Genomic DNA, 22944 nt, shown 5'->3' on the forward strand with positions numbered 1-22944 from the left:
GTAAATTTTTGCCATTGATGCATGTTCAGAAAGGAAAATAACCTACCAAAAAGAAAAGAAAAAAGTTGAATAATTTCTTTTGAACCAAAAAATATTCTCCTAATTTGATAAATATCAAATTTCAAGATTGTCAACTATATTTCATCTAGTATTTGGTTCTTTCCAAACATTAGTTTTAAAATCTAACTTTTTTTTTTGGTCAAAACTTTTAAATCTAACTTCGAACGAGTACTTTTTTGTTGTCTAAAGGATAATCTTGGTTTTTTTTTGTCAAAGGTTAATGTTGTGGCAAAATTGGTTTTTCTTGTAAATCCCCTAATATGGATTTTGAAATGAATTCTCACCCGAGTTATTGTGTTGTGTATTTTTTTTTAATGTACTACAAAAAATAAGCTTTTGAGCCTAAGTAGAAAATTGTTGGATAAAGCAACGCATGCCTAATAGAAATATGTTTTCAACAAAATTGGTCAATACTCAAAGTTACATAACTCCTAGGAATACAACAAAATTTAAAAGGCCAAAAAGAATATAATACACTTCGGGCTAGTAACTTGCGACTTCCTTAATTTAAGGCAATATTCTACACAATGAGTTCTACAAAGTTATACATCAGTTTAACTACTAACAGTTCATTTTTGGGAAAATCTATGTAACATGAACATCTTTTATCTTGCCATAGCATATGTAAGCATAATCTACAAGAACATTGTACAACTATAAGCATGATATACATGTGCCTCCAGTTGCTCAAGCATTTCCTATGTTTATTCCCCTCCCCGGGCTCCTTTGGAGTTCCAAAATTATAGTTCTAAGTATAAGATCCAGAATTCCTGCACCCAATGAGGCGAATCTTTTGACTGCAAATCTGCATTTACAAATTGTGAGGTCCACAAGCATGAAGCAAGCCATCTGAACATGGCGTTCATAAACTGTCCTGAATGAGCACAAGCTCCCTAGCGTTGACCCAGAATCCCTCTTCTCTTGACATCTATCAGTGCATCCTAACCATGAACATGATAATTCAGCTTCATGGAAAACACAGAAGAGTTGTCCAACTACGAGTTCAAGTATGCTAAAAGGTTGAACAATGTTGACAGGGCACTATTCAAGAAAAATATTGATAAAGATGTGTGCATTTAGATGTTTGCCACAACCTCCATACACAGTTGACTGTTTAAGAGGAGAATCAGTGAATAGCGATGCTCAGTTTGTAGTTTCTCAAATACTTTGCAAGAATCTTAGTACAAGAATATAAGAATGCCATGTTTAATTAAGAACATCACCATGAATCCTAATTGCCCACGAAAATCATTCATGCAAACCAGAAAATTGGTGAAACTCCTGATTGCCTACATCAAAGGAGTTCTCCAAGTTTTATAAAAGGCGAAGTTATAACTCTATAAAAGTCACCACCACCACAGCCATTATTATGGGTGGAGCAATAGTATTTACCTTACATACGCCTTGACTTCTGCTGTGGAGGGTATCCGGGCATCCCCATTTGATCTTTTCTCCTCAGCTGTTCAAAAAGAAAAAACAATATCACACCCACCTCAGAAAAAGGACAAAAAGATAACCCTTCCAGCCTCCTATTCCAAATAAACCACAGACCTGTTGCTGCTGATTGCCTTGTGGAACACCTCGCTGCATTGGGATTCCACCAGGATTCATTCCACTGCCCATCCCTGCCTGGGACGTGAGATTATAAGCTTGCATTCCCGGGTGATGCATTCTTTGCATGCCAACAACATTCACTGGCCGAGGGACAGATCTTGATGCATGACCACCAGGCATGCTGCCTGCAGCTCCAGATGATACCTGACTCAGATTAAGAAAAAAACACATTCAAAAAGCATGAAGCGGAAAATGTTTGTGTGGCTATGCTTGTCCATGTGCAAATAATGTGAATACAAAACCAATAACAATGAAAAAGCCATTTTTATATTTTAAAACAAAAAAAAAGCAACTTAAGTTTCAGTAAGGAATCAAAATTATCCGTGAACAGACGTCAGTCAGCATATTATTCATATACAGTTAAGTAACTAGGTCCAGTTAAAAATAGCAAGTCATTGAAAATAGTCATAACCTCATAGCAAAATTTGATTCAACTATATTAATAACAATTATTACCTATATTTTTTTCAATATGATTGAGTTAGAATGTTAGATAGAATATTCAAAAGTAAGCCAAAGTAATTCGTTTTATGATTTCTATCCTCTTATTGAAGGCCACGACAGTTATATAAGCAAAGGTTCATTTCCTGCTATGAAGTTGGAAAAAAAGGAATAATTAAAACTGGTTATCATTTGATGGAGTTACATAGGAGTGGGAGAGGAACCCTGACTAATCTTAAAATTTCCAACTATATTATTGCCCATAGGATACCCTCATCATTTAGAATTTCTCTATGTCAAAGCTGAATTGCTATACACCAACTTTACATGGTTATTTAAATGGATGTGACAACATTAAGCTATATGGAGAGGATGCAGTCCACTAAATCATCCACCATTTGGAGGTGAACCTGAAGTTTTGACATAATCTGTGTGTATGTAGAGTTCAAGATATAACTTCATACATAAAATAGTCAGAAAGATCTCTTCACTTGTCTAAATATGCACTACTCTTTCAATTCCAAGTACTATCGATCCAAGTTTGAATGTTATAGAGCAGTTAATGAAAATCATGAAAGAGTATTAAAAATATGAAGAAAAACCCGATGACAGAAATGGAGTCCGTGATACCCCAGAGCTTGGCTCCTAATCCACTGATCCACTCCCACAAAATGCGCAACCCCCACCCCAAAAAAAATGAAGGAAAATACCTTGAGATCTAACTATCCACTACTAATTTCCATTAATTCCCATTTTGCCCTGCTACCCCACCTTTTTCCTTATTTCTTCTTTAGGTCTCCCAAACACTAAATTCGACTGGACCCAGTGTTGTTAATGGCGGATGGCGGAGACACAAAACCCGCCATACTTGACAAATAATGATAGCGGATTATGGCGGGATATCGGCCATGGCGGAGTGCCAAAGATCCGCCATGAGATTCCGCACCATGGCAGATATTTGATAACACTGACTGGACCAACTGAATCTTGGCTTGGCGTCTTACAGTGAACATCGCTATTTGTCTAATACTCATTACTCTCAAATTTTGAACCTATAATATGACTCCACAATAAAGGAGAGATTCTTATGTACTCTGGAAGTAATACCATTGGATTAAAAATTGTAATATGAAATTAAATCAGGACAGTCGCTAAACTAATGAGAGTATTACATATATTATATACCTATTTACCACAAAAATACGATTTAAGGACAAAATTGAATTACATCTTCTCTTACTTATATGCCCTACTTAATAAAAAAATAAAATCTATTAACCTTTACAATATCAAGATGGCTTCATAAACTAACTCAGCACAATTTTAGTTAAGAATAATATAGTTTCAACATAATTTCAATTATAATTGCATACCGGCTGAGAAGATTGCATGGTGGCTGTCCCTTCAAAATCTGTTGTTGTGTCCACTGGACGTGTGGGATAATTCACAAATGTCTCTCCAGGTTGGCAGGGTACAAGTGCACTGAGCAGAGATTTTACAGACATGTTTAATGAAGACAACAGACAATTGTGGAATACATGTTTAATTAAGACAATATCATGATGAGAACTATGTGAATATTGTTTATTACTAAATCTTCCACACAATTATTTGAAGTAATGAAATGTAACCAACAGTCCTAGGAAAAAGTTTTATCCAATCAAAACTTAGGGGGGGGGGGGGGGGGACCAAAACAGAATAGCAAAAGGAAGGAAGGTCTTACTTCCGCCCAGGTTGTGGATCCATTTTGAAATACCTGACAAACAAAGCATAAGGATGCTTAAAAGATAATAACTGAAAGATACAAGGGAACTAACTGTATAACCGATATAGATACAAACACACACAAACACACACATGTATATGACGTGTCTTTTCATCAGAAGTCACAGTGTACATCCCCAAATTTAACTAAGAATCTTTGCGAAGGCAACAACCAATTTTTAAGCTTTTCCTACCATACATTCAAGTCATATTGATAAAGTAAAACTCGTAAAACTGCATCAACATCAAATCCCCATTACCATTAAAATTAGTAATCCAGCGATGTTTTGCAAACTTTCTTAATTTGGAATAAAAGGCGAAATTAAGAAGGCAAATCACTAGCGATTAAAAAACAATTAGCAGACTACCTCTATGAACAAATATAGAATATCTGACATGACCAACAGCGATCTAAGAGGAATTGACTGAAAAGCCATGCAATGTAATCAGGCCATCACCCCAGGAAAATCTTAAAGGTCTACTATAAACCCAAAACCCAACTTGTAAGCTCTCTACCATATACCGAAGTCACATTGATGATGTACAACTGTATCAACATCAAATGTCCATTACCAATTTACCTTCCAATTTGGCATATAATACAAAATTAAGAAGGCGCACTGGGAGTTATGAAACAATCAGCAGTCCACCTCTACGAAGTACGAACACATGACACGGAAAATATGACATGACAAATACTGACTCAGGAAGGAGTAAAGAGCCAGGCAGCCAGGTAATTTGCCCAGGTGTTAGAATATGAGAGCGGGGAAATTAGTGAGGGACTGTTATAGCAGTTGGTTAGCTAATAGGAGGGGATTAATAAGATATAAATAGGGGAAATAAAGAGGAAATTAATTCATTCGGTGAATTTGTTAGTTTTATGTGACAGGAAATCCTTCGTAAAGGGAGAAACTTTTGGAGGAGAGATTTCTCTCCTTTTCTATCCATTATTTTCATTTAAAAGTAATAGATTCTTCAATTCTAATTTGCAGGTTCCAAAATGGTCCGACCAGCCAGATCCAAAATAGCGGAGATGGAATATCATTTGGAGATGTTGGAGCGCTCGGTGGAGAAGTTGAGAAGGTTTCTTGGGAGTAGGGGACATAGATGTCAGAGATTAAGGTGAAGCTTGATCCCGGCCATCCCGCTATCCCTTTTTTGGGGCTGGCCGCTACGTTCTGAGATCTGGGATTGACAACATAGGTGCTATTAACAAAAAAAATTAAAATAAACTGGGGGCAATTGCCCCCTTAAGGCAATGCAAGGTCCCTCCTTAAGCAGGTAACTGGTTTAGGTTCTGGAGACAGAAGAAAGAAGACCACTGATCTCTTTAGGGACGGTTTCCCCGCTGTATTGCTTGGACGATTCAGAGGTCGAAGATTAGGGAGCATCTACAAGCATCGAACAAATTCACCTCCAAATAGGGTCAGTGTAAGAGTACATTCAAGATTTTGAGATATTGGTACGAACAGCTACACAACCTTGAGGACATGGTTGAATTTCAGGGGGTGGTATAGTTCTGATATGAGAATAGGGAAAATTAGTTAGGGGCTTTTATAGCAGTTAGTTAGTTAGTTAATAGGTAGGGAATAGTTAGATATAAGTAGGGGAAATAAGGAGGGAAAGATTCATTATGAGAATTTTTAGTTGTATGTCAAAGGAGAAATCCTATATGAAGGGGGAACCCTTGGAGGAGAGATTTCGATCCTTTTATGTTCATTCTTTTCATTCAATAATAATAGATTCTTTAATTCTGATTTTCCAGTTCCTAACACCGTGAAAATCTGAAAAACATAGATAAGGTTTATCATTGGCTGATGACCTATACTCACTGACCTGACAAATTGCAGCATCAATATTACGAAAATGATACCATACCCAGATGCAATTGCAAAAGGTTTGACTGAAACATAAGTGGTAAAACTAATTTACGTAAAATTCTTGAACTCAGGAGCAGCTAGACAACGTAATCGCTTCATTTGGTACATAAAGTAGTTTAGGGAAAGCTTAGGACTTGTTCTTAAGATGATTACAACAATCTACTTGATCATCCTCAATAACTTTTGCAACTTCTGATCATAATATATATTGAACACATCAATAAGATGGCAACCGCATAATTTTCCATAAACCTTAAAAAATAAGCCATATTGTCAAGGTTTCTATACAAGGAGAAATGTGAAATCTTGTCAAGGTTTCTATTGATAGAACAACCATTAAGCAAATAAATGTTAAATCATCCTTTTCATTGCTAGGGGTGTAGATTTCATGCCAGGATAGAAGTGAATAAAAGGAGTCTTACTCATGCTCCAAAGCTTGTGCTGCTGTTATACGCTTTCGAGGATCATATCTGCACATAAATACACAAACCATATTATCAAAAAACGAGAAAAGAGAAGCAGAAGCAGAGGAGGAAGAGACAGAGAGACTTCAATTAAACAGAAAGCCATGCATTACATTCACATATCCATAAATGCTAAATGAAATATTTAAAAGTTGAATGCCATGTCTGACAAAACTGAAATTAAGGTTTGGCTATCTAGAATGATTTAATCGGAATCTGAATTGTTGAGAAAAAAATGAGAAGCAAGAAATTGAGAGAAGAAAGAGATTGATACTAAAAAAGGGTGTTTTGAACTCTGATTTAATCTATATACTGATTAGAAGACACTACTTGTATAGGGACTAGCATACAGGTAACTGAGTCAGTTATTAGTTACAACTAACTGATGGAAGATAATTCCCAGCAAGTCAGTTGTAAAACTAATCACTAAAAACTACAGATAGCAACAATTGGCAACTAACTCCACGTGTAAAACAACTTTATACTCTAACCAGAATAAAATAATAATTCCAATTGGCATATTTGGCATTAAAAGATTTTAAATTCTATCCCTAAATGGTATGCCAAATCAGGCAGGACAGCAAAAGAAAAATGTTCAATGGTAACATTTAGCTAGGTGGTGGATGTAGTAGTCGTGGTACCAGCAAGAGCAGTCGCAATAGGGGTGGCTGACCAGGGATGGCAATGGGTAAAGTCTACGTAGGATTTTAAAAATACATGTATTCGATTCTATCCCATGTGACACCGAACCCATTAGACGTATTTTAGTTAACTTGATGTGGTCCCAGTGATGTGTTTATGAGCAGGTACAAGGCAATTCAATTAATTATTGATGAATGCAGTGGGTGGAAGGTATGGCCATTCAAATCACTCCCGTAGTAACTACCAGACATAAGTTCCTAGTGATGGTAAAAAGTGGAAATCAGAATTTTTGGATTGCTCATAATAAAGTTCGTTGATATATTGTTTCAGCCAGGTGAGTCTTTCTTTCATTGAAGGTAAGAGGAATGAGTCCCCCCCCCCCCACCCCAAAAAAAAGAAATAGAGATAATCATGTAGTGAAGGATATAATTCTCCAACTTATTCAGTGTTGCAGAATCCTTGAAATCATTCTCAGAATTGAGAAATTCCCAGAACTTCATGTCAAATATACTCTTTTGAGGCTTAGATGATGAATAATTTACAAGAAAAGCAGCAAACTTTATCAAGTGGGAAATTGCCAGGTGGACTAGCTCAGCAGATTAATCAGAGTAACTATGACTCTATGAGAACTAAAAAATAATTCAAACAATGTAGAAAGAGTTTGGGCTAGATTGAGTCTGGTGAACTCATGCACTGTAAGTCTGTAACTATAAACAAGAACAGGGACAGTGGGTGATAACGATAAAATTAGAAATAACAACTAACAGAACCACAAACATATCCTTCACATATACAAGCTGGACAAGGAAACAAAATACTGAGACTTATTTAACCATACTATCATGATATTACAGAGGGAATATCACCACAAATTACGAGCATGTAAGAAGTTATAACTCCCTCCTGCGATCAATTTTGCATCTTTTTAACGAAAAGGAAATGCAGCGCCATTATGTGTAGAGGGAGCAAAAAATTCTCCAAAGCTTAGAAGGAACTACTTACTCAAGCATCTTTGACAAGAGGTCATATGCAGGACTTTTTGGAGATAAGTGTACAACACCATTGAGGCTAGCATTGTCACTGTTTGCAAACAGCAGAACAAAAGATCCATTAATTTCATGAATATTTAGAAAAACGGACAAAGAAATTTAGATCAATAGATGTAAATGGTATATCATTGAACTTGATTAATAACACATTAACACGACATCATGGAAATTGGAAATAGGCCTATCCTGAATATATTTGTAGAAACACATTAAATAGTATCTTACTATTTGTGCGCTTGTATATGTTGCGTATCTTGTTGCCAATGGGGAAGATTTGGTAAGGAAGGCCACTTTTCTAATGTGGGATGGCCTGGCACAGTAACAATGTCCATTGATGTAGGTCTGGAATAGCATAAAGAGAATGAACACTCCCCAGCAGGGAGAAAGAAAAACAGTAAGCATATAAATTACCTAAAACCTTGAATATCTTGTCAAGTTGATCGAGCTGCACAAGTGGAACAACATTATACAAAATGCAAAATGACAAGGTTATATTAATAGAGACTGCATTTATAACAATATTCAACTTCAGAATCAGAAGCTGAAAGTTATAGCATCAAGCACCTGAAAAGGATTAGGTGTGGCTTTGACTTCTGCACCTTGAAATAGTGGCTTCAAGGTCAACAACTCAGCAAAAATGCATCCCACAGCCCACATATCTAAGAGTTCATTTAAGGAAAAATAACTGTACTAATTCTAGAATAAGTTTATACCGACACATTTATTTAATATACAAAGTAGATAAGTCTACTCATTGAGTTACGTGTATCATGGTTCCCAACATCCACGTAGATGAATTCAAAATTTCAAATTCAGTTATACCATGTCAACCTTTCGTGTAGACACTAGATACTCTGACATCCCAGATTCATTGAAAGCCATAACTTATTCAGGCGACATCCTCGACCTCAAGTCAAGCTACGGATAGCAAAGGTTCCAAGAATTTTTAAAAAGATTAGTATATATGTATTAAAAGACTTGAGAGATATCCATGAGATATTAATAACTTCACACAATTATAATTCTGAAGTTAAATTTTACACTGGCAAGCTGGCACACAGGTGCAATCATTCGACTGGAAAATATTATTAAAAATATATATATATATATATATATATATATATATATATATATATATATATATAAGAAAGTTATAACTTAAATTAAAGGATACCAACAGCACTGGTGTAATGTTTCGCTCCAAGAAGCAACTCAGGCGCACGATACCAAATGGTTACAACAACCTGCATGTTAGTATTTATTAGAATCATTCATGTGTCTCACCCAATAGTTTAGACTTCTTGAGACAGTTAGAGCTTTATCACAAAGTGATCTGGAGTTGAATCCCTGTTGCCCCCCTTATTCTAATAAGAAGTTGAATTTCAACACTGGGTAGATGAGCCTGTCCATGCAAGAGCCAATTGGGCATTTGGTGATGAGGCTTGCACCATGGCCCCCCAACAGATTAAGGCCAATGGGCTCTAACATGAGGGGGCACATTAAAAATATAGTATAAAATTATTTATGTGGTTTCAGTTTCACTCAACGGCTTATGTTTTTCGGATAGTTAGTTTGAGGAAGTGTCTTTATAAAATCAAGAATATAAACCAGCAAACATATGAAAACGTAAAATAAGTTACAAGTGCACAGATAACTCGATTTAAAGATGATAACGAGCAATGGATTATCAAGCAACCAGCTTGTGTGAATCAAAACATGTGAGGTTTCCAGCATATTAGACAGTTCATTAAGCTAAACTTGAAATGAAGAACAATATCTATCACTAAGCTTATATCAGAAAACTGAGATACAGAGATAGAACAAGACTTTACTGAACTACTATCAGTACTACATGCATACCCAGATTTTTGGTTTTCAAATATTAAGAATTCCGTATCTACTATCTATGTAGAAAACATACATGAAGATTTTCCAAATACACAGATGATAGATATAATGCAGGTGGTTGACAATGGAAAATATTCTCATACCCCATTTTCAGATAATGGCTTCAAAGGGGCTTGATATATCCTCGCAAGTCCAAAGTCAGCAATTTTAATAACTCCATGTTCCTCCCCTTCACCCATAACCTTTTCATAAAAAGCTTGTTAAAGACAAATAAATCTGAATCCAGACGTCTACTTAAAGCGGTAATGGTTAAAGAACTAATCACATAGCGATAAAGTGGTCAAAACCATACCAATATATTTGATGGCTTTAAATCTCGATGTATAATCCAATTACTGCAGGAAAAATACAATATAGTATGTGAACATATAAAGAATGGAAATAAAAGGAACCATCTTCAACTTAACAAAAAAGACTTGCCTGTGCAGATAGTTTAGTCCATTGAGCAACTGCCATAGTAACGATTTAACCGTGTACTGGTTAATGGATTGGTTAACCTTGTCTCTATGATGTCTTATTATTTCCTGCCATTCAAGATTTCAATCTTTACACTCTAGCTAAATCATACATTTCCTTGCTACCTACATATGACTCTTCCCATAAAATTCACAATTACATAAATTCATTGCAAAGCCCATAAAATATGTCCTATACAAGATGCAATAGCAATTTCAAGTCCAGTGCCTAATGTTCCACAAAATTATGACTTACATAAAGGTCATGTTCGGCGTAATCGAAAGCTAGATACAGAGACATGTCAGTATGATTGATGTGAACATTCACAAGCTTCACAACATTCTCGTGTGTTATCTCCCTCAGTAACTGCACCATCAAACAAAATTCACACAAAATCAATCCAAAACATCAGAGAACAAGTGCATTAGCATCCAGTGATCATCAAATGAAAGAAAAAAAACACAAATTCTTTGAAATTACGAATTGAAAAAATCCAGTAATTTCAGCTTGCTCAGTTCCGAACTTCGCAACTTCCTCAGCTGCAATTAACCAAGAATTACCATGATTTCACGAATGGCGGTGGGAGAAACACCGTCGCCATCCTTGGATTGCTTGAATTTCTTGATGGCGATGGATTTTCCGCGATTGGTTTGAGACTTGATCCGAGCGAGGAAGACGAGACCGTAGGTTCCTTCTCCGATCTTCCCTATCAGATCATACTGCTGCAGCCACTCCGGCTTGTTGCTGCCGCTGCTACGGCTCCCGGAGGTGCCGTCTCCCATGGCTGCTGCTCCTCCTTTCTGCGTTCCGCTTAAGGCTCTGTTTGGATGTAAATTTAGGATTATTGCTCTTCCGTACGTACAAATTACAAAATGTAGAACTTTACTTTAATATTCTGAAACTGCAGTTCAGAATATTCACCTGTAACTGTATTGATTATGAAAAATTTTTTAAGGATTTTTTTGGTAAATTTTTTGAAGGATTATGTGTGGTAAAAATAACTAAAGATTTTTTTTTCTTCACATTCTTTTTAAAAGGAAAGCTCATACAATAATATTTTGATTTAGGACAGTTTGTAATTGTTAAATTATGTGTTAGTTGGCACATGTTACCTCAGTTGGTAAAGTACTACTTTCCTTCAAAAAGTTGTGTATTTAATCCTACTGCTTATATGAGGATTGTGTTAGTATTTAAAATTCTTGAGGCAAGTCATGTTCCATAGTACTGATAGTAGTAACCAAAGGTGAATTAACTCAAACTTTTATTCATAAAAAAAAATTAAATATGTCATTTTGTATACGATTGTTATAACTTGTTCTATGAAAGCTTAAACCTTTGTAAACATGAGTTTACTATTGGTTGAGATGATAATCAAGTGATTGATGATAACAATTAACAAATTAGTTTTCTAAAAATATTAATTTGATGGAATGTTGACATATGAGCTCACTTGCTTAACAAGAGTTCCAATGTTCCATGTGTTTAAGATTAAATTTACTTTCTAAAGTCAACTATTAAACCATTATTTGATGTGAATGTAAAAAATAATTAAACAATATTACATAGACACAAAATCTTCTCAAAATTTATTCTTGTTCTGACGACTAAGTCGGAGTACCCATAGACACGAGCTACAGATTATGCAATGATGAGTGTTAAACCTACATGCAACCTAACCTTGGGTTGCACGATAAAACAACGAATAGAGCGATCTAACAACACTCCTCAATCAGCATACCACATGGCCCCCACCCCGAGCAGCGCCCCAGCCTCGTAGCTCGTTACCTAAGAAATCGCAAACCCCCCACCTGTATAAAGATACAACTAAAGGATTTCCCGATAACAAATTAATCTCAGATCTTCTCGCTTATCACTCACATACTAACTTGGCTATTGGAGTGTTTTTTTGCGAGATTCCCCTCCTCAGGTCGATGCTAGACAGAAGAGTACAATTACCCCTATTTCAGCCATTGCATTCGTCGAAGCCCTTCTCATTATCATTTCAAATCGTTGTCTTTCCTACCGTCCCTTATTGGTGATTTGGTTAGATAGACCTGTCTAATCAATTCTGAAAGCAATATTGTATGAACTATAGCGTAATTGAAGCATCACATCAATATTATCAACTTTGACTTTTGGTTCTTTCAACCAATTCTAATTTTCTTCTATGGATAATATTGTTTATGATTTGTTTGGTTAGAAAAGAAAATGGAGAAGAAAGAGAAAAGAATAGAAATTGAGATGGTTTTGTAAGTTGTGGTAGGAAAAAAGGATTAAAAATGTGAACACTATGAGGTCGATAAAAGTATAGATTTGTTTACACAGTTGATTAATTGAATTTCGCTACATCATAAAATATATAGATTTGTTTTGATTAAAATCTATAACAAAAGTAATTATTTCTTCTACATGGTATGTTGTAATTGGTTATCAGTGTAAAATTATTTTACACTAACAGATTGAACTCACTCATGAAAGAATGCAGAAAAAAATATGAGAAAACATAAAAGGTCATAGTGATAAATGGCAAATGTGCTTATGTTTGACTGAAAACCACTATCTTAAAATAAAAATTTAATTTATGTAACTATTCTTGAAATAATGAGTCGATGTTGCATGAAATAATTGAACATTAGTGCACAGTATGTGTGCTTTTTTTTTTTTAAGTGACTTTTATATGCAACACTTTATATTTAATTATGTAACCCTTATATAGTAAATTTTAAAATTAAAGGGTCTGATTTATGTACCACTAGAGCAACACTTTGTTAGTAGAAAATAAGTCTTTTTAAGACTAATATGAGTATGAAAGTTCAAAGAAAATGGAGATAAATGTATTTAAAAACTCTTCTAGACATGACTAACTCAAGTACAACACTCTTGAAGGCCAATTCTAAAATTTTAAATGCAGTACCAAATAGAGACAATAAAGCTTGTCTCTCTTTCGACTTAAATATTTTTGCAGACTGCAGGTTTGATTTAAACAAAGTTTTTATATAATGATGGCTAAGAAGTATATAAGGAGCTAGAGTTGAATCTAAGTTGTTAAGTTGGTGTTGAAAATCTTTTCTTCCAAACCTTTTATTAAATGCCAAAGTGCAGGAGTTGTTATAAGTTGCTATCTTCATCATCTTTTTGGAAATAAGTCACAAGAAGTCCAAGTGTAGGTTTAGGAATCATTTATCTTTTGTTGAAAAGTTTTACTACATTAACTCAAATCCAAAATGTAAGTATGTTTATTAAAGCTTCTACGTGGAGCTTTTGTGTCTTTCCTTTTTTCTTTGTTGCCGTATAATCATTTTCAAAAGCATAAAATACTTACTTATCTTTTTGAGTGATGGCATATGCATTTTCAAATGCATTAAATTCTTACATTACAATGAAGAGCTGATATTAAACTTTTCGATGATTTAATTAGTTCTTAAAAATACACTTAGACATGGTTCGTGGTAGTCTGTAGAGATAGGAAGGCAGTAGGTTCTCAAATTAAGGTAAGAATGGAATATATATTGGAATTGTTGTCACGATATCCTTTATATTCCAAAATTAGACAATAAATTTGAAGTCATCATTCATTCATAGTTCATACACATCAATAGATATCTAAGAATTTGCTTCTACTCCTATTTTTATTCTTGTTTGAAAAAATTTACCCTTTAATCATATAATTCTATAGAATTCATATTTATTCTTCTCGTTTATAACCTCTTAACTGGAAGCTGATACTTGAGTTTGACTCAAATAAGTAGAAATTTCCCGTCTTTTTATAGATTATTCTGCTTAGAAATTTAGTTTTACATTAGGTTTTCATGTGGTTTTAGTATTCTATTTTCATTTATAGCAATTTACATTCATAGTTTAGGCTATTCTCTATGATCAAAAAGGAACTTAACTCAAATTTGGTGTACTATTCTTACATTGGCAGCGCAGCGGGGTTGGGAAATCCATCGCTACAATATGCCGCTGCGATCACCGTAATAAATGTTGGATTTAGCATTAAATTTTAGCATCACTCAACGTGACAACGTGTTAAAATTTAAATTTGTTTCACTTAATGTTAGGCCGCATTAGCTATAGTTTGGTCGATGATAAAATCACGGGACAATTTTAGTGTTGCCATGGCCAACACTAATTTGAAATATATCCAACCCCCATTTAATCGGCTCATGTTTTAGTGTCGGCATGGACATGACCAAAGTTCGATGAATAATATGCTTGTGTTATAGCATATGTCGGGCCAACGCTGAATTTGATGAATCTTAGCATGTCTTTGTCTTTATTACTTCTCATTGCTTGTCGCCATCTTTCCCTAACCCTCCCCCTTCACCCTCCTCAGCCCACCTCCGCCACCAATGTCGTCGTGATGCCCCGTCTTTGCCACCTTTGTTAACTTTGTGCCTAGCATTTGAAAACCTCACCTTGAGACTTCTCGTCGTTCCCTAACCCTAACCTTCCCTCTCACTCTAACCCTCACCCACCTCAACCTCTTACCCTCTTTGCTCCACCACTCATGACCTTATGACCAACCCTTGCGACGCCTCGCGACGTTCCACACAACCACCACAACGAACCAACTAGAATCAACCAACCCTTCAATCAAAGCACATCCTCACCCATAACAATCCTTTGTTGGCGGCCGTCATGAGTCTCGTCACTGTTGACAGTGAAGTCTCCCTCAACCCTCTGTGAGTCCTCTTCGCGGATGATGCTCGACCTCCACCACTACAAAAAAAAACACTCATTAGCATCATCAAAAAACAATGCTAGCAAGCCAAAGTCGAAGTTATAATCAATATCGCATCGATGTCAGGGTTGTTGCTAAATAGCTTGAAGCTTACATGTAACATTGACCACGTGGCCGACCCTATCGTCCATTCGTTAATGTCGGTCGCGGCAATGACAACGGAGGCTATGACGACACTAGAGGAGACGACAACGACAAAGGTCGTGGCAACAAAGACTGTGGTAGCGATGAGACAATGTTGAAAGTGTAAGTAGTGGCGGAGGCCGTGGCAAAGGCACTGGAGATGTGGGGGTTGAGGGATTATTTTTCAGAAAACAAATTAGGTTTTTTCTTTTAATAGCCACTGAAGCAAGAAAACTTGAGATGCAACAATGATGTAAGTTTTCTTTGGTAGCTGCAAAACAGTGTTGAGTTGACTGTTAACTTACTGGTGCTACTTTTATGCAATTCTACCGAACCTAGGTTTCGTTTTTCGGCCTCTGCTGGAACAAGAAAAGTAAAAAATGACAAGCTCATGTGAAGAAACGCTTAGGCATTGGACCACTATAAATGTGCAAACAACTCAGGTAGTAAATATTGCATTAACTTGGATCGTGCGTGCTGCGACAAAAACAATTAAATGAAGGAAAGGGTAGTGGTAACATTCAGAACATTGGTAGTCATCATACAGATTGGAGAGTCAGAAGCAGGAGGCCACTAAATGGGGCAACATTTTCAACCAGTAATTCACTGTACCGTGCACACCCCACCAGTGTGGATCCTCTCAATGGTAAGTGAACATGCCCCCCACTTTTCACTTTTTATGTTTTTCTATTTTTTAGGTCATACAATAAATTTTCCAACAACCTTGATTCTTACCACTTCTCTAATAGAGTAGTTGGTGTAATATTTCAACACTTTATTTTTTAAGGAAATTATTGAGGTTTAACTCACATAAACTCATTGGTCAGATTGATATATACTACCGCTCTTTGCATTAACAGGGACGTGATGAAACAGTCTCATGACTATCGGGTATGTTTGAATGCCTTAATTAAGACAAAAAAAGTATATTTTAGTCAATTCTCTTTCCTCTGGAATTAATAATGAAACCAGGATTGTTTGGAAATGCTTCTAAAGCTCAAATAAATTATTAGGTGAAGTTTCTCGAAATGTCTTTAAGTGACAAAATTGATTTTGAGGAAAAAGTAACCGATACAAACATTCAATTGATTTTGATTTTTAAATCAATTGTAGCAAATTCACTAGAGAGAATCCAATGGAACCTACTTGCCTAAAGACAATTTTTATGCAACCATGCAGTTAAGGCACATCGACGAGGATGAAAGTCGATTGATTCTAAATTTAGTGTGATATATATGTAAAACATGTTGTCAAAATCTCAGTCATTCAAATTTTATCTAATGGTCGAGATTCCTTAACTGCAGTGACTGTACACCGAAGGTGGACTGCGAAGAATCCATTTCCTACCCTCAAGCCCCAAGTAGAAAGACAACAAAATGATGAAATGAAAGAATATGTTTTGTAGATATAATAATATATTATGTTTTGTAGATATAATACTATTCTCACCAATCAAATATAAAAATTGCTTAAAATTAGCAAAACAAACACAAACCAATAAATTGTATTAGTGACATTCCATTATGTTTATCTGTCTTTTTAATGAACATTAAATAAGATTTTTAATTTGATTTTGACAGCATTAATTCATAGCAAAAACAAAAAAAGAACACCTATCATGTAAGCAAAACTCGACTTATATAGTAAGCTAGATAAGGATCACGGGGCTAAGATTAGTATTATTAGTTCCCTTTAACTCGGGTTGAAAATTTCATAGTTGTGTTTGTGTCTTTGTGTTTGTTTTGCAGAAAAGTTGCTGTGAAATTTTCATACCAATTTTCAAGGAGACAACACCAAACTTGCGTGTGTTTTTTTGTATTTTACTCTTTGAGTGTAACCAAATTCCACCCTGTTGTTGTTCATGCAAACCATGAAACTAATTGATTACTAGTTGTCTTACCAGATCCTATCCATCACCATGGACAGTTAAGAATTCATGATAAAAGCACATTGAATTGAATGACTACATATTGAATTACTACATAGTTTCCCCTTGCAATCTCCGCCAAATCTTCCTATAACAAGAAGATTCAATTCCACTATTCTGATATAACTTCTCTCTGTCTCTCTCTCCTTTTTCTTACTGTCCTACTTCCATACACCAACCTTTTCTTGGCTCATGGGTTTGTTGAAATGTAAGAGTGTGTTTTACACACCAGCTAAGGATGTTGATTTAAGCCCCTATAGCAGTGAATCCTACCTCCAAGCCAATGTCAAAGGTTAATTCACAATGCATTGCCTTTTTTTTCTTTCTCTGTTTTTTCTCTCTAGTCTCTATATATAGCTAATTGTTTCTTGATTTCCTGTTCTTTTGGTTTTTTTTTTCATACATGATTTGCTTTCTTGATTGTAATATTCACAATCCTCATAGTAGCATCACTCTGCATGAGGTTTACAGAAGGTTCTGAATGTTTCTACCATGTGTTTTAACAATGATGCATTTTCCAGTTTTGAGAAGTTGTTATGCATGTTTGAAAATCCTTGTACAAATGATTCTGGAGTCAAAATCAATTCTCTGGAGAAGTTTATGTGAGTAGTTCTAGGTTCAGGATGTCATAATTGATTATGAGGAAAGAGAAGTTGATTCGAACATGCTAAATAGTTGCTTCCAGTGTCATTGATTTGTCAAGTTTTGAGAAAAATAATAGCTTGAGAGTTGTGAGTGAGTTTTTTTAGCTTAAAAGAGGATAGTCATGCATGCACACCAAATGAAGATGATATTGTCAAACACAGCTCCTCGCATGACTGGAGTTTTGGTCAAGATTGTCACTCACTTGTTGGAGTGTCCAATACTTGGAACCTTGCTGTTGTACATATTGAAAGGAGGCAATCTTATTCACCAGGTATGCTTTTGTTCCATGTCTCCATAATCACTTGGATTCCACTTCATGAGGTTATTTTTTCAATAACAATTGAATTTCATCCTCTTTATCACTTGTAGTTGCAGTTGCAGGTTTTTCTCCAACTCTTAACATGTTCTTTTTGTGCAGCTTATTTCAAATGCAGAGTTAGCAGAGCCACCTCTCTCTGTTCCCTTACATCATTTTGAAGGTTCGAGAAATAGATTATGGAAATGAGCACTTTCTAATTGCAGAACTTTGCCTTAATAGATAGTGGATCATTGATTTCGGTTTATTCTTGCAGACATAAAAGAAAAAGAAGTCAAACGCTTAGATCCTTCTTCATCTCCACCTGAGAAAGTTCAATTTGCATTAGATTGCTTGCCTCTATCTCCAGCAGAAACACCTAATGGAACAGATCCTTTATTCCGTCGCTGGACGATAATGGATTATTCCAATGCTTACAGATCAGGGGAAATAACACCAAGCTTGGTATTTTATCTTTTAGTCTTCTTTTAATATGTTCTCATTCTGTCATCACTGTGTTCATTCATCAAAACTTAACATGCATGAAAAAAGAAGTTATAATTGATATTTGGTATCTCTGATTATTCCACAAGATCACGAGTACTTCATATTTCTAGTGGTAGTGAATTTTGATGTAAGTTTCATTAGCTTTCTTTGCATTTTCATTTACATAGGTTGCAGAACGATTTGTTGCTGCTGTTGATGAATCCAGAAAACCCCCACTCCAAATGGGATTCTTTATTCACTACACCGTTGAAGATATACTAAAACAAGCAACTGAATCAACTCTTCGATACCAACAAGGTACTTCATAGCAACTCGAGCAGGAATCCAAACTTCCAAAGTTAAGAGACCTTTTTTTAACCTTTATATGATGCCTGATACTGTTTTTGAAACTAACATACATGTTTACTTGTGCTAAGGTGCATTCCTTTCTCCTACCGCACTTTAAATCTGTTTTGGTTGCAGACCAAAGAGCACTAATTGGAGCTTATCCAGTGTTTTTTTCTTTTCTTTTCTAGTAGATAAGTTCTAATAAGTGTTCTTTAGTCCATATCCAAACGGGGTCTTTGTAACTTAAATGTGCTCATGGTACAAGTCTAACCTTGGAGGCGTAAAGAGTACTTTAACAATTGAAGTGATACAGGAATATTACAATGACACTATTTGGAGGCTATTAGTGATAACTGTTGCACTGAATGCCATTTTTGTTATACTTTCTCTTTATTTTTGGTCATATGTTGTGTGTGTGCTCAAACAAGATTAGACTTGATGCAATACTGTTTTTGCAGGGGAACCTATCTCGGTGCTAGACGGAGTTCCAGTTGCTATCAAGGATGAGATAGATTGTTTACCATATCCAACAACAGGTAGTGTAATGTGTTATTGTTTTCTCTAAGGTGTCATCTATTCAAGTGATTAAGCTGCTGATTTCACAATTCACTTAAGCATCTGAAAATGATGTCCTCAAGGAGGTACAAAGTGGCTGGATAAAGAAAGGCCTTGTAAAGGTGATGCTTGCTGCGTCAAGCGTCTAAGGTCATGCGGTGCTATACTTGTTGGGAAAACCAATATGCATGAGCTTGGATCTGGAACTAGTGGGATAAATCCACATTATGGGTAAGAGCACCATGTGTTACACTCATAATCACATCGAAGTTTTATCTTTGTTGTCTAAAATCTGAACTGAATATTAGGGAATTTACTCTAAACTAAGGTGTGACAAGAGCACTTCTGTTTATTTACTTGTAGGCCTTCCAGAAACCCATATGATAGCCATATGATTGCAGGAGGTTCTTCTAGTGGATCTGCTGCTGTGGTGTGTGCAGGACTCTGCCCGGTTACCCTTGGTGTTGACGGGGGAGGTATTTATTTGACCTACATTTGAACATGAAAGGCCAGAGAAATCTGCATTAATTTTTTGCTTTATAGCATTGCACATATATCTGTTTCAGCCATAAGTAATGTATATGAATTTACTAAGTAAACTTAGACCCTGTTTGGAAGAGCTTATTTGAGCTTATCTTAGAGTCGACGTTTATGCATGTATTTCAGAGAGCTTATGTGTATAGCCTATGATTTACCTATAAGCTGTTTTAAGCTTATTTTCAGAAGATGCTCATAATTGCTTATGAATAAGCGCTCAGACTTATAACCTATTTTGAGCTCATTTCAATTAACTTCTCAAAATAGCTTACGGATAAGCACTTATATGATAAATACTTATTAATAAGCGCTTGATTAAGTTGTTTACCCAAACACACCCCTATTTCAGTAGTAGCATCAGTTATTGGTGAATTACTATATATTTGCACATCTGTTCAGGATCTGTCAGGATGCCAGCTTCTCTTTGTGGTGTTATTGGTCTGAAACCGACTTTTGCGCGTATACCTCATGACGGGTGGGTATTCTTTTTTTTTTTATCATGTTTAATTTCTGGGAAGGTTTGTAATGATTTAGGAGAATGACCTTCTGCTACAGAGTTCTTCCCCTAAATTGGACAGTTGGGATGGTTGGAATACTAGCAGGCACTGTTGAGGATGCAATGATCATGTTAGTAGTCCTTTACTGTGATATTCTTTCTTCAAGGAAGTTTTAAGATTGGTTTTACAGCATCTGCTGTTCCACTGTTTGTAGTTATGCAGCAATCAGTGGCGAAATTCCATCCGATCAGCCTTCCGGTAAATTGGTAAGAACTAGTTTTTCTGATAATATTTATATAATCTTCCTGTGTTTCATATATCATATATGATTCTGATTAGATTTACACTTTCATGTTCATAGTCGGGTTCTGACATTTTAAAATCTTTGAACTTCTGAAATCATTGTAACACTCCAGACTAAGATAAATCTTCCACTGCTGAGCATGACAAAGTCTTTATCTCAGATCACGTTAGCAAAATATGGAAAGGTTAGATACTTATGACATTCTTTAACCATATATAGAAAGTTTGTTCCAATTCTAACATCGTTTATATTCTTTAACCACTGTCCATCAATTAGTGGTTCGATGATTGCAGCGATGATGTCAGAATATGCTGCTCCCAAGCTTTGCACAAGCTTCAGGATCGTTACAGTTGGAAGGTATTGCAAATCATAAAGCAATGACTAGATTATCATGTTTTCTACTTTTCCTACTTCAGCAGGCCTTTGGTGATTGAGTATTTGATGTGGACCTGAATGAAACATCCTTTTAAAAATAGCTTCCCAAAGCATTTCTTATACAATTACTGAACCCCATCATTGAGAAACAGAAGAGCCTATACTTGCTAACCTTCTAACTCTTTCTTTTCTAACATACAAGATTATAGATGTCACCATACCAGAGATAGAAGCGATGCGGCTGGCACATTACATAACAATCGGATCTGAGTGTTCCACTGCCCTTGATTCTTATAAGAAAAAGTATGTCACTTCATAAATATGAACTCTTTGCTTTCCTTCTCATTGCCCTCGAGATTGAGGAGTATGATTGCTGATATCACCAAATTACTACCAAAGGAATTTTGCAGAATTAGGATGGGATGTAAGGGTAGCACAATGCATCTATGGTGCTTTCAGCGGCATGGAGTATCTTAAAGCTCAGAAAATGAGGTAACCTATCACCTCATTTTATCAATTATAGACCTGCATAATTGCATTACTCCCTGTAGTCGATATTGTTTATGTATTCAAATCAATTCGTTATATATTTATTGATTCATGAATCAACTATCCCAAAAGCTTAAACTGTTGAAATGTGAACAGGAATCGCCAATTGCAAATTCACATGAAAATATTTGCCGATGCAGACGTCATTGTCTCACCAACAACAGGGTTTGTCCTGTTTTCTCAAACTTCACAGAATGGTTTTCATGAAATTAGTAGCAGTTTGCTAAAAGGTGACACATTTGTGATATTTGTAACAGTGTGACTGCATATCCAATTCAAGATGATGCCTTGGAGACTGGTGAACTTGACTATGTCAATGGAGGTACAGAAGAAATTCATTTGGTTAATGACATTGTAGTATTGAACTCTGCATTTTTATTTTGTTTCTGAAGTTGTTGGTATCATTTCAGCTGCGCTTGTTCGTTACTCCATAGCAGGAAACTTCCTAGGACTTCCTGCTGTCACCATTCCGGTATAATTATATTCAAATTTGTATGCCAAATGTGAATTTATATAAGACTTTAGATGCTAATTGTATGAAATCTACATGTGTTTTTCACACTTCACAGGTTGGGTATGATAAACTAGGTTTGCCTATTGGCCTTCAGTTTATTGGAAGGCCTTGGTCTGAAGCAACACTGATCCATTTGGCATATGCAATGCAGGTAAAATTCCTTTATTTAAGAATAGCTACTTCTTCAGTGTTGATCATTTTCTTTTACCAATTTCCTAATTTTAGCTTAATTGTACTTCTAGTCTCCTACTTACATGATTTTGATTTCCATACTTTCGATTGTGCTAGTTCGATTCCCAAATTTCTCCAATATTATAAGTAGAATTTTGCAAAGTTCTTAACAAGTAGTGGTATATTTGTGATATCAGGCTATCTGCATGCCAGAGTACAGAAGGCCAGAGATTTATTATGATTTATTAAGAAAATAAAAAGAAGAATAGTAGCAGTAGCATATTGTTTATAGCTAAAAGAAAGCATTGTAATTTGTCTGAGACATATTGGGATTTCTTTTATTTTGGGGGATTTCATCTAATATTATATTTGTTGCAAAACATGATGCCTTTGGTGGTAACATACGTTTTCTTCCCTTATGATTTCATTCCATTGGTTTCCACATTAGCCTTTATTACCCAAAATTACCTATGACGTAGTATAGAACAATTATCATATATAATCCACACTTAAATAATTTCATTACACAATTGATAACAGATATCACTTGCCATGGTACAACATAATACTCCTAGTTTTATCTTTATTTTTCCTCA

The 22944-nt window shown here is 35.5% G+C and overlaps 2 protein-coding genes across 4 annotated transcripts; one reads left to right on the forward strand and one right to left on the reverse strand.

Annotated features, from left to right (window-relative positions):
- Positions 1 to 544: 544 nt before the first annotated feature.
- Positions 545 to 11192, reverse strand: LOC130714261 (cyclin-dependent kinase E-1-like). 3 transcript variants are annotated; one of them, XM_057564168.1, is made up of 16 exons: positions 10839 to 11192; positions 10534 to 10644; positions 10243 to 10346; positions 10115 to 10157; positions 9906 to 10004; positions 9089 to 9158; positions 8479 to 8573; positions 8326 to 8359; positions 8140 to 8224; positions 7868 to 7945; positions 6182 to 6229; positions 3839 to 3871; positions 3489 to 3597; positions 1612 to 1818; positions 1453 to 1519; positions 545 to 865 (listed from the first exon to the last, which is right to left on the reverse strand). In XM_057564168.1, exons 1-15 carry the CDS (start codon positions 11058 to 11060, stop codon positions 1454 to 1456), a joined length of 1404 nt encoding a protein of 467 aa, XP_057420151.1. In that variant the 5' UTR covers positions 11061 to 11192; the 3' UTR covers positions 545 to 865; position 1453. The 3 variants fall into 3 exon arrangements, with proteins under 3 accessions (XP_057420151.1, XP_057420143.1, XP_057420160.1); XM_057564160.1 differs by having other exon boundaries at positions 545 to 1001; XM_057564177.1 differs by lacking the exon at positions 545 to 865 and adding an exon at positions 1034 to 1349.
- A 5680-nt stretch (positions 11193 to 16872) lies between these two features.
- Positions 16873 to 22800, forward strand: LOC130714285 (fatty acid amide hydrolase-like). Its single transcript, XM_057564190.1, has 20 exons — positions 16873 to 17364; positions 17879 to 17988; positions 18136 to 18196; positions 18290 to 18477; positions 18687 to 18816; positions 19305 to 19382; positions 19485 to 19632; positions 19765 to 19877; positions 20338 to 20413; positions 20494 to 20565; positions 20650 to 20701; positions 20852 to 20923; positions 21016 to 21096; positions 21317 to 21417; positions 21514 to 21606; positions 21760 to 21828; positions 21921 to 21985; positions 22074 to 22135; positions 22233 to 22328; positions 22546 to 22800. Exons 1-20 carry the CDS (start codon positions 17265 to 17267, stop codon positions 22603 to 22605), a joined length of 1827 nt encoding a protein of 608 aa, XP_057420173.1. The 5' UTR covers positions 16873 to 17264; the 3' UTR covers positions 22606 to 22800.
- The last annotated feature ends 144 nt before the right edge of the window (positions 22801 to 22944 follow it).

This window comes from Lotus japonicus, chromosome 1 (assembly GCF_012489685.1).
Source record: "Lotus japonicus ecotype B-129 chromosome 1, LjGifu_v1.2".
NCBI classification, from domain to species: Eukaryota; Viridiplantae; Streptophyta; class Magnoliopsida; order Fabales; family Fabaceae; genus Lotus; species Lotus japonicus.